This window comes from Gallus gallus, chromosome 13 (genome assembly GCF_016699485.2).
Source record: "Gallus gallus isolate bGalGal1 chromosome 13, bGalGal1.mat.broiler.GRCg7b, whole genome shotgun sequence".
Lineage (NCBI taxonomy): Eukaryota > Metazoa > Chordata > Aves > Galliformes > Phasianidae > Gallus > Gallus gallus.
In genome coordinates, this window is record NC_052544.1 from 3,600,199 (window position 1) to 3,615,747 (window position 15,549).

Below are 15,549 nucleotides of genomic sequence, written 5' to 3' on the forward strand. Positions count from 1 at the left end.
CGTTTCCTCAGAAGCACTATCCATCAAGTAGCTGTGAAAAGAAAATGAAGCAAAAAAAAAAAAAAATCCAATTTCCATGCCAACAAACCCCATAGTTAGTGTTAAAGCTAGACCCATTTTGTTTTTCTGCCTTTGATCATTTTCATCACTTAGAAATTTAGTATTAATGAATACTGCATTTTAGTGCAGCATTAGCTCCTATGGCAAATATTTCAAACTTTTCACAGAAAACAATTGGTAATTATTTCTGAAGAAAACAGCTTCACACTGACAATCTGCAAAGAGAGTCTAAATTAATTATTCATGTTGAACACAAAATTGTTTACAGGCACAGAGCAAACTCAAGTTGCCCTTACACTGATTCCACCACTATCTCTTTTTCTTCCCCATATCCACGTAAATGGCAACAAGACCAGCCTCCCATCCACAACACTATAAATGCTTCTATTTTATCCAGATGCCTGAAATATCCAAGTGCATGTGAAGGAAATCAATTATTCTCCTTGAGAAATGTTTAATTTTGGACAAACTACATACCTTTAGAAAGAATTGCCAGGTTATTAAAAAAGAAAAGTGAAATGCTGACCTGTGTTGCTGTATAACTTCATGCTGATGAATTGTTAATTTCCAGCTCTAACTCATCAGCTGTAGCCACAGAAAACCTATTTGGTATGCAGAAGCCCTGGGCTCATATATTTCCATTTGCTGTCAGCAAGAAGCTATTGGTATAGGTAATGAATATAAATATTCTGGTGAGAAAGGTTCAAGGCAAGTAAGGTTTTAATATTTTATTGATAAACAGCAGAAAATGCAACTTTTGTTTATCACACCACTGGTTGTCATATCAACTCATACACATCTAAGGAAACATTTGCACAGCTTTAAAATAATAGCTGCTGTTCTGAAAATAACCTGGTCATACACTGGCACAAAGACTCAACTTTGAGAAAGATACGAGGACACAGAGCAGTGTGGCAGGGGCAGCAGGGGGACGTGAGGACTGTAAATCCAACAGCCAGAGTATAATCTTAGTGACTGTTTTGCGCTGAGCCATCTGTTGCCTTGACCACACTGCCAGCAGTACTTTAAAGATAACCAGAACGTATCTATACAAGCTACACGAAAGGATAACATATGCTCTTTGAAAAGAACAGAACAGGACTTAAATGATATATATGGTAAGCACTACAGATGATCTTTTAGCATCTTTCTTACCGTGAATGAGTTTTTTAGCACAGGGAACACAAAATGCTCTTTGATTTGTATAACCAGAAGCTCAATAAACTTCTGTTCTGTATCCCAGTAAGCCCATCCTTTAGTATTTGCTTTAAATGTTATTCCTGTATCTGTATGGTGTCACTGTTATCAGAGCCCATGAATACCTCTGTTCATACTCTATTAGTCACCTATATTGTTGGTGCCTTTCTTTACAGTAGACAGTGGTCTAAAATAGGATATATACACATATCTATATATAATTATTTTTGTTTGAAGAGGTTATTTAAAAGAATGTATTATAGGTCTGTAGATGAAGATTTGAAATGCTGCTCCACAGGCTGCTTTCCATCCTCCAGAACTTTGGAAATTCGCTGCAAAAAGAGAGGAACAGAGTGACAGGTGTTAAAATGATGATTATACTGGGTTTAGTAATATGGGTACCAATTACTAACTTGTGCCCATACTCTGTGGTTAGAGAAAAAAAAATCATTGACCAAATTTGCATAGTTTCTCTATCCTGCAGAACCACAAATCAGTATTTAGACTTGTTCACATTATTTTAGTGATACTGTGGAAGCACTATATTAGTAGATTTAAAAAGGATTCTTATTCAGTGCTTTTTTAGATTTGAAAAAAAAATGAGACGTTTTGTTCTTATTTTATATGCATTCTACATTTGAATGTGTGTGGATGAAGTCATGTTGAAGAACTGTTACTCCTCAGTCTTAAAAGAACACTATCTGATAAATTGAACATGAATTACACCCTACAGGCTTCAAATTAAGAGTATTTTTGTCCCCACCAGAAATACACGAGAAAACATGTAACTGCTGAATACAGAATCATAGAATCATAGTATATACACTAAACGTTGTTCTGGAAGCACCTACTTTTATATATATCTATATAAAGACTGCAGGAATTAATGGATGGACATAAAACCTCTTTACCAGAAAAAAAAAAAGAAAGAAAAAAAATCAACAAAAATCAATCTTTTATTTGAAATATCAGTAGAGAGGTAGCATGTAAAACATTAGAGACGTCACAGAATGCTTAAGCACTACGCATGTCAATAGCCACCAGCATCTGCATGTTGTCTTCACACTACCTAAAATAATGGGATAACTTGAAAACTTTTGAATCTTGATATCTGCACTGAATACTTCTTCTTGTTTCTCTCACACACTACATTAAATTCAGTGGTGTTTAATCTTCTGAAATTTCCACACAAGTCAGAGAAAGGTTTACTACTACTTGGAATGAAAGCAAACTGTTTTCAGACACATTTACTCCAGTATAAGCCAATTTCTACTTTATAGTGATTATCTTGTACACCAGAAACTAACTCACACTCTGCACGTTTTGCCAGATATGCAATGCTTACCTTGCGCTGATGCTAGTGAAACTGCACAATGTAATTCAATTGAACAAGAAATAACAGGTTTGGCTTGTGTTATGTAACTCAGGGAAAATCAGCAGGTCAAATGTGACCTCTTGTGGTACAGATGCAGAAGTGCACATCCGTGCCTTTATGTTAAATATATCAAGTACATCCTAACTTCAAAAAGCACAGTCAGAGGCAAATTTTTGTTTACCCATAGTTTCCACTTCTCTCTCTGATGAGAGAAGCAAGAAAGACAACAGTTTAACTTAAAGTCTCATGATGTTCTAAAATGACTTCATTTTCATAGCTTAGAATTTTTTGAAGAGGCAGCTCTTTTTAACATAAACACACAGAACTTACCATTGTTTTAAATAACTGATTCACTTTCTTTTTCTTGAAGGCTTTCTTATCACCATCTGAGGTGGAAGGAAACACTGGCTGACTCATCCTGTGTGATGCAATTGTTTCATCAGGAGCCACAGGGCTGATAGACAGAGTTAATCCTTAGAATAGAACCAACCAAACAAACAAAAAAAAGGAGAGTCAGAGAGAGATGAAGCAGAATTTGAAATATCTAGCCATCTGGAAAAATAGGGACAATGAGAAGGCTAGATGAAAAACAAGCTAAGAAACTGGATATGCTATGGAAGAAGTGTGGGGCAAAGGATACTGAAATTGTGCAACATTTTCTTTGCATCCTCTGGCCTAGAAATAAGTTTAAGTTATGCCTTCCCCCTCTCTGTTACACAGTCATAAGTCTTCCTAGTGGGAAGTTGTGTTACTTCATTTCTCCTTCCTCTTTCTCAGAGTAAGGCTTATGAGATTATTCTCTAACATCCGTAGCAGAAGTTGATGTCCCTACTGTTGGGCAATCTTTGGGGAAATTCACCTGCCAAAGCCAGGTACAGAGCATTCCTTCCTGTCTGAAACCCCCTGACACTGTGCTGACTGAAGACTAGGAAGCCCTTGCTTCTGCAAGTGAGGCCCTACAGATCAAAGATGAATAAACCTTGCCTTTTTGAACGCAAGGGAATGTTCATACTATACAAGGAAGCAAGATCCCGAGCTTCAGAAAGATTGTTAGAACTTGTACGTTACTAGCAGGTAGTGGTGTTACCAAGCAATAGTCCAGCCTCACATGCACAATACACACTTAAAATGTAATCTTTGTGTCAGAAACTCAGGGCCACAGATAGCTGCCTGCTTCTGCTCGGAGCAATCCCTTCATGGTTTTCTTAAGTTGCCAAGAAGTGCAGAATGCTCATAGTCTTACCACAAGGAGCTTACCTGGAATAGTTGGCATAGAACGACTGACAGAGCTCATCTGCTTGAGGACAGATGTTTTCTGAGGTGCCACTGCATGTTCAGAGAGGTTGGTGTCACTCATGAATTCGTATTTCCTTGACAGCTGTTTTAAAATAACGTAATGCTATTAATAATGAAGTGAGATATAAGGAACAAAGATCTAAGCAAAATAATGTTTTGTGAACAGGATATGAGAAAATAATTAAGCAATTATGCCTAACCCTAGCTCTTTCTGGGGCTATTTGCTGAATAAACATTAAAGGTAAATAGTAGAATTCACCCCATATATGATACTGTATAATAGCTAAAATCACGCAAAGCTTGTAAAGATATTTTCTAGTTAGATAAAAATTTCTCATTTGACAAAGAAAACTTAGGAAAAAACCATTACAAATGTAACTAGAAGATATTCTGTCATCTGGAACCCATAAAATGATGTTATTACCATCTTTGGAATAATATTATCAGCCAGTTCCGTGCTTTGCAAAATAAAATGAAGTTTTGTAAACATTTTTCCTTACTGAATTAATGTAGCTGTTGTTGCAAATATTGTCACTACTTTTCTGAAGGAAAAAAAAAATCTGCAACTTAGTATGTTGTGAGAATCCCACAGTTACATCTATCTGTATTTAATTTAGTCAAAGGGCAAAGATGCTACTTGGATTTGTATATTAATGCTTCTCCAAACGTGCTCACATGCTTTATTTCTGTCTTGTATGAGGACATGAAAAGAGACAATTGTAAGTTTCACCACAATTCGGTGCTCAAAGACTTGGGACACGTGGCAGACTGGAGGATTTAGCTGGAAGTAATTCACAAAACTGGTGAGGGGTCTGAAGCACAAGTCTTATGAGGACGGAACTGGGATTATTTAGTCTGAAGAAGAGGAGGCTCAGGGGAGACCTTATCGCTCTCTACAAGTGTCTGAAAGGAGGTTCTGGTGAGGTGGGTATCAGCCTCTTCTCCCACTTTAACTAGTGATAGGACTAGAGGCTTTTCCTGCTCCATTCACAATTTTCTCAACTGTGAAATCACATGTTGAACTTGATAGCCAATCAGCCAAAGGTCAACCATTCTGCGATGAATCAAGTTTTTTCCTTCCTTCCTTTTCCATCCTTAAGAAAAGATGGGTCAATGTAACTTCCTGCAATGTACCTTCGCACTTTATTCTTTTAGGGATCTTTAAACTCATAGGTCAATAAAAAGAGAAAATACTTTTTCGAATGTGAATTTAACCGCTTGCCAGTTTCAAGTTCATATGTAAAGATCCAAAACCATCTCTCTAAGACTTGATTAGAATAGTTAGAAGAGCTGTGAACTAAGATACTCATCTTCTAAAAGAATCTTAGCTTTCTATTCAACTCGCTTTGCCTTTGATGATTCCTCCAAAATTTTTGATCAAATGACTTGCACTCTTTTTCATTCAGCAGTCATGCAGTGCCTGATATTTTAATTTAGATAGGGCTCGTCTATCAACAGGACATCTTTCAGATTTTTTTGCTTCTTTTTATACTACATGAAGAAGCCTCCTGAGGACTAAAGTATTAAAAAAAAAAAAAAAAAAAAAAAAAAAAAAAAAAAAGAAAGCACTGTGTGTGTTATATAAGACATTCAATGATCTATTAGTGTGATAAAGGCACTCAGATGATCTGTGAAGTGAGAGATGCCAGTGCTTCCAAACTTCAGTCTGGCACCATCTGAGGAACACTGTTTGCAATCTTGCAGTTTCCTAACAGCTGCATGTTCCATAACAAAGTACAAGAAGTACAGGACTCATCACTTTTGAAATAGCCCTGACTACAAGGAGCTGCCATGAAGTGTCAGCACAGTGAATTTCCTCTCAGCGAGAAAGCTTGTTTAACCCTCACAACGTAGTACTCCATTTTAAGTTAAACAAACTTTGGAATTCTACAGCTATGGAGCTATGCTATCTGTCATCATAAGCACATAGAGTATATATCTGATTTTTCCACTGATTTGTTTCCTCCTCAGTATCTTGCAAATCTCATTCACAGCAGGTCAGATTGCCTCTGTATCCTGCATATTTCCTTTTATGACAGCCAGAGTTCTGTGTGATATATATATTTTTTGGATAAGGGAAGGATTGATTTCCTCTTTTTATGGATTATAAAGTATAACTAAATCAGTAACATACACATTTCATATCAGAGATGGAAATATCAGGCGCTGTCTTCTCATCAACAAACACCACACTGCTTCTTTTTGTTCTTTTTTTGGACCTTCTCATCTTAACTTCGGGGTTAGGATTAATTTGTGGGGCATTCTTCTCTGGTTCGGATTTCACTGGCTTCGGTAGCACTACTTCCAAGTCAAAGCTGCAGGAGCAAAAAAGAAGGAATAGAGAAGTTCCTGAATGATATTTTCAAAGCCACTTGTATTCTGACATAATTTCCCTGTGAAACAAAAATGCAGGTCATCCTATCCTTTGACTTTCTATGTAGCCTTGCAAATCACTAGCAGAAAGTATGTGATATGTTTCAGCTAGCAACTGTAGATGCTGATAAAGATGCCTTCAGGAGGTATTACAATGTCTTCAAATGTTGTAAAGTTTGTAAAACCTTAATAAGAAGTGTGGATCTCTTTTTGAACACGTGTGCATTAGCTCAAGGACTCCTAGAGAAAATGGGGTGAGAGCTCATAAAGAAGATTTATGTGGGGTGATGGTGGTGCTGAAAGCAAGACCCGCTATTGTGGTTATTGAATGCAGTGGAACAGGAGTTATACTGTCTCTAATAATATTTTAAATGCATCCTCCTGTTTATTTAACCATATGGGCCAACAGTGCCCACAGTCATAACATCTTCCTCCAACACTCTTAAAATTTTTATGATTTAAATATTGGGCTATTTTTCATTTAATTAAAAAAATGGGAAATTAATGCTAGCTTTATTCCCTCTCTGCTGATGAAACTGAACATGGGGGCTGAAATTATTTTACAGCTTACAAACAGGTAAAGCAAAATATGTTAATTTGCTGAGCCATCTGAGAGACTGTATCACGAGAAAGCACAACAGGTGCACAATTCAGCTGCTTAGATGTAGTTTTCTGGTTTCATATGTGTAGCCCAGCTTTGTTAGACACATGAGTTGGTAGGTACAACACAAATCATGTTTGTGTGCTACACACTTAGACATGAATGCTAGGAAAAAAACCTCATAATGTGATACTATGCAACTTTGTTAGGAAACTCAAACCCGGGAGCATTTAAAATTTAATTAAATAGTGTTTAACACTGAACTGTCAGTCAAACATGCAACAGGATATGGGGATCTTAGGCAGACAGACTTCCAAGTTAATGTCACACACCTTTATACCTTTAACATTTTATAAGCCAATTGCTCAGGGAGAGCGAGCAGATGTTAAAGAACAATCACAAACACTGCACCATTTTATACATGCTTTGCTTGTGAGGAAACTCTGTGCCCAAAGGTTCATTTATTAAGCACTTGAAACAACTTGAGGATGAAAAACTAAACAAAGACATCTACAGCTGTTCATTGGAACTCCAAAACTTTTATATATTCCAAAGCTGCAGTTAAAAAAAGTATACTAGGACACCCCTCCCTCTCCCCAGTTCTTTGTTTTTTTCAATTAGTTATTTCGTCATTCCGGTTGTTCTGAAGAAATGTCTTTTTGAGTGAGACTCAAGTGTATTTTGTCTACTATGGTTGAAATACTGGGTCTTCAAGATTGGAGGAAATGATAGCTAAAGTTTAAATAATTTTTGCATAGCCTGAAGAGACTGCTAGTGGGCTTCAACCTGGAATGCCTCTTTATTTTTCTAGTAAATCTTTTAGTTTCATCCCATAAAACTGGTTTCAAAACAGGACTCAAAGAATAACCAACCTTTCTGGAGCAATTTTGTTTGGAGTAGTGCAGTCTGAATTCATGGAAGTCATTGAAATAACCGACAACTGGCGATAGGATCTCAGCATTGATCTTGGCCGTCCTACTCTCTTGTCATCAAAATCTGGCTATAAGATGGAACAGAGGAATATATTCTATCAAACAGGTTTGCGTGAACCTTGTTTCATCCCTTTTCTCGAGGTTTTAAAGACAGCACAGATGTTTTAACAGTTGGTATAAATGAAGTTACTTGCTACCATTAACTACTGTGATTGTTTCCTCTCCCTGGATACACTCTTAGGGTCTTACCCTAAGACCTCTCCAAATCTAAGTTACAGTGACGAGCTAAATAAACCGCAATTTGTAGCTTTAGTTTGTCCTTGCTAGAAGACGTTAGTCACGTTCTATCTTCAATACAACAGCTTCTGCTATCATTAGACATTAATGTAGCTTTTTTCATTATATGTTTGCTGTTGAAGACAAAACTGGTATTTCTCAAATAGCCAGACAGGAAGAACAGGAGGATTCTCCATGTTCTCATGTACCCATCACATACAAGATCATATGGTACACCGCATCTCTCTGCAAAACATGAAATAATAATCAGCTTGATGCTGACTATTATTTATACTTTGAGGCCTGATACCAAGTTAACTGAAAAAAATCTGATGAATTTCCAAATGCTTTCCTGTTCCTCTTTGCTAATAAGGCAGGGACAAGGATAGCATTTCTTGGCTAATTCTAGAATTGTTTTCTTTCTTGAGGGATGACCTCTGGGATGCAGAATTACAGTGTGCTCTGCTCATTTCTTGGTCATGTATTTCTGGGATAAGCATGTCAGCCCTTAGCTCATCACTGCATCATGAAATAAGCCAGGTTTTTGAGCATTTCCCAGTGCACAAATACCGTAAGTTACTTTTCCAGGCTACTTCAATTGAACTCAATTTCAACATATGTACTACATTTTAAAAACTATTCATATTAAAACACAGGGTTTTTTTTTCCTTATTATCCAGAAAATATTTGGCTTCCCACATCATTTGTATCAAGACTGACTTTCACAAGACTTGGAAACATATACAGTTCCAAGAATTATTTTCAAGGTTGTTTTTTTGTTTTTTGTTTTTTGCACAGTTTTCACGCATTGCTTTTCTTTTTCTTTTCATAAAAAAAGCTCTTGCCAGTTACCAAAAGAAGTAGACATGGTAAAATGGCAGTAGTGCCACTGTTCTCCTGTATTTCTTTTTAGTATCAACTACCAACTAATTTTTTTAGTGTTACATACATCATAGATTTTATTTCACAATACAGCTGAAGTGGTTAGCACAGGAAGACCAATTTCAGATCAAAGCTCTAAAATCTGAGAAGCACAAGAGTTTGCTTTTACTTCCTTATAAAGCAGAAAATAATTGTTGTTTTAATATAAATAATAACGTACTCCAAATCATTCAAAATGAGGAATGCTTAATAGGTCAGAGGATTCATCAACTCTCTGGCTAAAATCTCAGGTCTTATTACCTTCAGATCACAAGATAACTCATGAGAAACAAAACTTTAGTACATGCTTTTGTTTAGAAGAGAAGAACAATATGTGTATTAAGAAAAGAAAGTGGAAGAAAGGAGTTAAAAAGGACACCAATACCAATTCTCTGGCTCCATATTGTTTTTCCACTTTCGCTTTTAAATGCTTGAAACATTCCTCCATTCTGTCATGGAAAGGACGAAGATTGTCGGAAACTCTTCTTTCATGAATTCTAATTCCAGCCCCAAGGAAGGGTATCTTGAAGAGGGCAAAAAAGAAGAAAAAAAGAATATTAACTGAGTCTGATAAGTCCTCTAACTATTTTGATTATCTAGTAAATGAACTACAAAGCTGTTACTGTGATTGATAGATTTATTAGCTGACACTGAGATGACCAGGAGTGATGCTACTCTACAGGTTTTAGCAGCAAAGAGGCAAATTAGTACCAGTTGGAAAGGGCTCTTGAAAGTGGACTTGTTCAGTCATAGTGGCAGTTTTTTCTGTCCTATGCATTTTATGTTAAAACCTTATAAAATTAAACACGTGAGTTTAAAATAAATAAGAAAATCTTTAGAATATCTGCTCTTGAAGGTGCCTTATAAGCCATGGCTTATAAGAAATATGGCAGGGATGAAAACTACCCACATGGTCTCTCAGCAAGTCGTTTCAAACTCTTTCAAAGGGAGGAATAAGTGGCTCACTTAAATCAGTTTACTGGAGGCTTAAGTGTGTGATCATTTTGACAATTGTTGCAGCAATTTAGCATGCTAATGCCTCATTACTGAAAGGTGACCTCTTCCTTTCTCTTGGAATTTACTCTGCACATTTCCTTTGCATTCTGCACATCTCAAGAAAAACTCCGTAAGTGCTTCAGTACAGAAATGAACGACTTAAGCCAGAAGCAGTTTTCACTAACCAGCCTGACTACACTATGTTACCTCTACACTTCCCTTTTCTCAAACTCATCTTTCAGGTCCGGGTTAGTGACAGGTAACCACAGAAGTTAGGATTTCTGATCCTTCCTACTAGATTAACAACAACAACAAAAGGGATTATGTTAAAATAAATAAATGGTGTAGATACCTATTCCCTTACAGGAAAACTCCTGATTAAAATGTTTTAGGACAAGATATTTCTGTATCAGCTAATCACACAACTTCTTCTACTTGAAATTTCTTAAAAATCCTCGTCCTTTGCCAGATGGAACAGCTTGCTTGGCAATTAAAGAAATAAAGTAAATTTATAGTGAAGCAAATATGATAGTTACAGTACTTTTCTGTTTTCTCTTCCCTAAAATTCCTTTCTTTGCTTTTATATTGCTACTGATGCCTGTGCTATGTAAGTGTAATAATATCCAGTTAAAAACAAACAAACAGTATCTTTGAAGATGATGGATGACATACTTCTACAGGCTGTTTAAATAATAACAACTGTAGTGATGAAAACAAAAATTGTGGTGTTTCTCTTTAAAATATAATGACTTTTCATTACTCTTCAGTCCTTGAAAATGGTGATTCATGAGATTTGTGCAATAGACTTGTCTACCCTTCTGCAGGTAACCTTTCCTAACAGCTTTACTACAGAGTTCTTCCCAGTACTGCTTTTTTTGTGTGTTTTATTCTGTGCTTTTTTTTTTTTTTTTTTCCTCCCAAATCCACTTAGATTCCTTTTTGAGTTTTGGCCATAAGTGCAATTAATATTGTATACATCGCTCTTCATTAACCACTTCATTTTATATTGTAGTTCAATTCAATGAACCTTTAAAAACACGGCATTAAAACTTATCTATTAAAGAAAACAGATCTATCTGTCCTCTTTAAAGAGATTTACCAGGGCAGATCCAGATTATCATTTTACTTCCTCATGCCACAACCGTCAATTCATAGCACTGCATCCACTGAGTACTTCTGATGTCCAGAAAACGAGCCAGTGTTGGCCAATGATACAGGAGAAAGCTGTTACGGTTGGTGACTCAAAGAAATCACCAAATGGTGATGAATCAAAATGAGATGGGAAGAAGCATCAGTGAATTTTAGAGAATAGTAAGAGACCCCTTTCCATTAAAACTATTTGAAAAATTTATTTCAAGGCTGCAAAAGGAATAAAAGGTTAATTCTTGCTGTTTCTAGTCCAACTTTTTGAAAGGATGGCATCAGATTAAGCCAGCAAAAAGGATTTTTTTTTTTGTAATGGGTCAGATAGTACAAAGAAAGAGATATGGAACATAGAAATATGTTAGGCCATATACTTCTGATAGTAACATTCCAGATCTGCTCACATTATTTCATTACATGTCTCTTGAAAGGAGACCAGTATTTTTTAGTTTGATACAGCAATTGCTATGTATACTCATTTACACAGCAAACAGTTCTTTCTCATTTAAATCATCTAAGTTTCAGAAGACCTCAGAGTTAGAGGTTTCTTAACAAAATATGTTGTGCAAAAGTTAGTCTCGCCTCGTAGTCATTCATTATGCCATATATTGCTGACAATAACTTCTGTTTGGATGAGATAATGCAAACAGAACTGAAAATTTATGAGGTCATGTTTTCTCTCATCTGTTGTCATATGAAATGCTTATGAGAAGAGTTTTTTCCCTTGATTCTAGCAGAAATAGAGGTTTTTTTCCTGCTACTATCTCCTGTAAGTACATTCTTCTCTGCAAGGACAAAAGAGCTCTGCAGGTTGGTTGACTTAGAAATAAAACAAGAAACAACCTCAGTGCTTCTAGTATGGGCAGAATATTTTGCTTTCCCCTGCAGATAAAGTTTAAAAACATCTGCTAACAGTATTCCACAGTATTTGCCATAAAACAGACATGTAGCAACAATCTTGAATGGTCACTTAATATGAAAATAAGTCCTATGAGCAAATAGCATTTCATTAAGATTTCTTAAGATTTCTCATATAAAACTAACCAACCAATTCATAAACAAACAATAACAACAACAACAACAACAACAAAAACCCCAACCAACAAACAAACAAAAAACACACACAAAAAAACCAAAACAACCCCACAATCAACCCAAAAACCAATAAAAACACAGAAAACACAGCTACCTCTAGGAAGGAGTTATTTCTCAAGACAATTTATTTTTGCAAATGCTTGTTTTCTGATCACTTCATGAAGTCCTTAAATATACAACCTAAGTTTGAAGTCCTGAACCTTTTAACCATGACCATATATTATCAAAATATGTAGATTTTGGTAAACCATTCCAAATGGTATTTTGTACAAACTACTTAAATTCTTTTCTGGCCTACTACTTTCCCCAGGCCATAGGAAGCTTGTATGGGTAATTTCCCTGATTCTGGTAGCATTTAACTGAACTTATAAAGAGTGCTATAATAATAATAATCCTGAGGAAATAAGATGTAATTTTTGGAATTAAGCCATTTCTTTCGTTTTTCAGATAAAAAACCCCCAAATATGAAGGACTGAGCAGCTTAGATCCCCAAGAACATTGCAGCAATCTCATGCTACATCACATGGTAAAGAATTACTGTTAGGCTGTTTTATCAGTGATCTCAGAGGATTTGTAATGGAATTCATGCTTCCTGTTGGGCACATTAAAACTGAAAGGGTTTAAATCCTTTTCTCTTCTTAAGAGAAATTATTCATATCTAAATAAGATAATAAATAAGTGATCCTTTTAGAACTACACATATTCTGATACAAAAAGTATAGAGTTTCTAAGCAGAATCTTATTCTTTTCCCTTCCCACAGTGAGGAACAGTGAAAAAAAAAATTCAAGTAAAAGTTTTGCATGGTTACAAAAACAGTAAAAATAACACAGTCCTCTAAATGAGACTACACTGTCCTGCTAGAAAGTCATAGAAAGAAAAAGAAAAGTAGCTGAGAAAGCCTCAGTTAACTGCTGACAGAAAATGTTACCTGCCAAGCAATTAGATCTTTAAGTCTATTCAGCTTTTCTTGATCCTCTGGATGGTCTCTGATATATTCTTCTGTAAAGAAAGCCTGAGACAAACAAAAAAATAATTCAGGCCATCATTTCAACAAATAAAGAGATCAGTGATTGGTTCAATGACTCCAACAGGTTACCATAATATTGGTTATTAAATAAAAAGACAAATGCATGCTTCTTTGCCAGGTGCTGCTAGTGATAATTAATTGCTCTATCAGCTGAGAACTGAGGAGCTCTGTTTTGTTAAAATATTCATTCTTCATACAACACTTCTCAGCTTGAGATGCATACTGTGAGAAAGAAATTATTGTTTGTTTTGTAAGCTTGCATTGAAACTTAAAAATGCACAAATTTGGAACACCACAATTTATATGATTAAAATCAGAAATTTATTCAAGTACCTTACACTAACATTAGCTAGTGTTATAAAGAAAATGAATGCTGTCACACATAAGCAGAACTAGGTACTGCATACATATTACCCTTTTCTGAGCAAAGAAAGCACTTATCTCCCACCCTCTCGCCCTCCAACTATGAAGGAAGAATAGTTATTTGTCTATAACTGCCAAATATTTGAAGAAGTGATACTTTAGGACTAATATGGCATAAATCACAGTCCATCAGAGTAAATCATGCTTCCTGTAAGTATTTTATGTGTGTGTACATGTAAATATATATACCATTCATTCAGCACACTTGCAGTCCATCTAGCATGCTGAGCCTACTGAGCATGGCATATACTTTTCATTGGGAAATGGCAGGCAGAAATAATAAATCTCTACAGCTGTGGAGTAGTCTCACATTCAATTTCATCCTAAACTTTAATAATTTAGAATTCAATCAAAAAAATGAATATATGAATTATTAAACATTCCTGCCTTTTTTTTTTTTTTTTTTTTTTTTTTTTTTTTTTTTTTAAACAACGAAGTGGCCTCAGGGACAAACTTGCCACATTTCAGTTCCTCAAGATGTTCAATTTTCCATGTATGGCAGAAAAAAAACTGTGTTCCAATTTTTAACTAATACTGCTCTGCAGAAAGACTGCAATTGCTGAGAAACACTGATATCAATGCAACACATCTAAAGCCTACCAACCTACTGTTGCATAAACCTGATTTGCTTATTCCAGAGCAGGCTTTTTGATGTGTGAAAGCCTTTTTCATTACATTTTGTAGAAAATGTACACACACATATGAAATATATAAGTACATTACTCTTTTAATGGCGATTAATATTGAATTGAGCTTATTACTCTCCCAGTATCCATTTTGGACCTCTGCTACTTTCTGCTTTGAATGATTCCTGATCAGAGGTGACCGGCATATGAGAATCTTTTAACTGATGGAGTTGGGGCCTTCATATTCCCAGCTGAGTCTTCACTGCCATTTGTGAAGAAAGTGTATCACCACCAAGTAGGACTAGGATGTAGTACATCTAAAAATGATCTCTCCTACCTTCTCATATTTAGCAAAGCCACCCATAACAGCTGGATCAACAATTCCGTTCAGAAGCATCGAAAGCGGATTGATGGGAAGGTTTTCATCACTCTGGTATTGGTTAATCATCATCAGAATTTTTTCATTTGTCATGGACATAGTCTCAATAGCGTTCTCTAAAGGACTAATTGTAGTCTGTGAAGAAATGAAAGACGAAAAGTATATAGTAAATCTTGACATAGATTATTTCTAACTTTATCCAGATAAATAAATGGAACTGCACATTTAGATATGTTAGATATGTTACTTATGAAAATGAAAATAAAGTATTTTCAGCTGAAAATCTTTCATGTGTAAGAATTCATTTTCTTTATAGTTTTTATGACTTGAATGTTAGCTGTATTTCAGTAGTCTGTTACACAAAGGAACTACAATTCAAAGACATATTTGGTACTATGTCATTTTGACAGATAAATCATTTGCTATTGATTATGTCATTTAAGTTGTAGATAGTGTATCTCAATGCATAGAAATAGAACAAAGGGCCAATTATCTTTATTTCCATCATCTAGGCTTGAATTTGCATTAAAGACATCTTAGCTATGTATGTACAATGACAATTCCTGTATACTTTTGAAATGGTTCAGAAATCCAGCAGAAAGAGCTTGGTTTGACAGCACCATAATCATATTTCAGAATGAGGTGTAAATGGTCTTTGTGCACACAGAAGCACATCCTCTCTTGTGTCTGCAGTCTGTGAAATGCTGCTCTAGGTGCAGGAGAGATGCTTTGAAGAGGCAACACCCAGAATACACCCACTGAACCAAGTGTAAGGAGCAGCAGACCATCCTTGGGTGTGTACCTGTGTGCTGTTCTGTGTTCTGGTGC

At 35.7% G+C, this 15,549-nt stretch overlaps 1 protein-coding gene across 1 annotated transcript in view; it reads right to left on the reverse strand.

Annotated features, from left to right (window-relative positions):
* Positions 1-773: 773 nt before the first annotated feature.
* The window catches only part of DOCK2 (dedicator of cytokinesis 2), a 161,017-nt gene continuing 146,241 nt past the window's right edge, over positions 774-15,549 (reverse strand). The window contains exons 45-52 of the mRNA XM_425184.8: positions 14,680-14,856; positions 13,195-13,278; positions 9,417-9,554; positions 7,775-7,902; positions 6,063-6,243; positions 3,890-4,010; positions 2,963-3,105; positions 774-1,589 (exon numbers count right to left, since the gene is read on the reverse strand). Coding sequence (XP_425184.4) covers positions 1,515-1,589; positions 2,963-3,105; positions 3,890-4,010; positions 6,063-6,243; positions 7,775-7,902; positions 9,417-9,554; positions 13,195-13,278; positions 14,680-14,856 — 1,047 coding nt within the window. The 3' untranslated portion in view covers positions 774-1,514. The remainder of the gene's footprint in view (positions 1,590-2,962; positions 3,106-3,889; positions 4,011-6,062; positions 6,244-7,774; positions 7,903-9,416; positions 9,555-13,194; positions 13,279-14,679; positions 14,857-15,549) is intronic.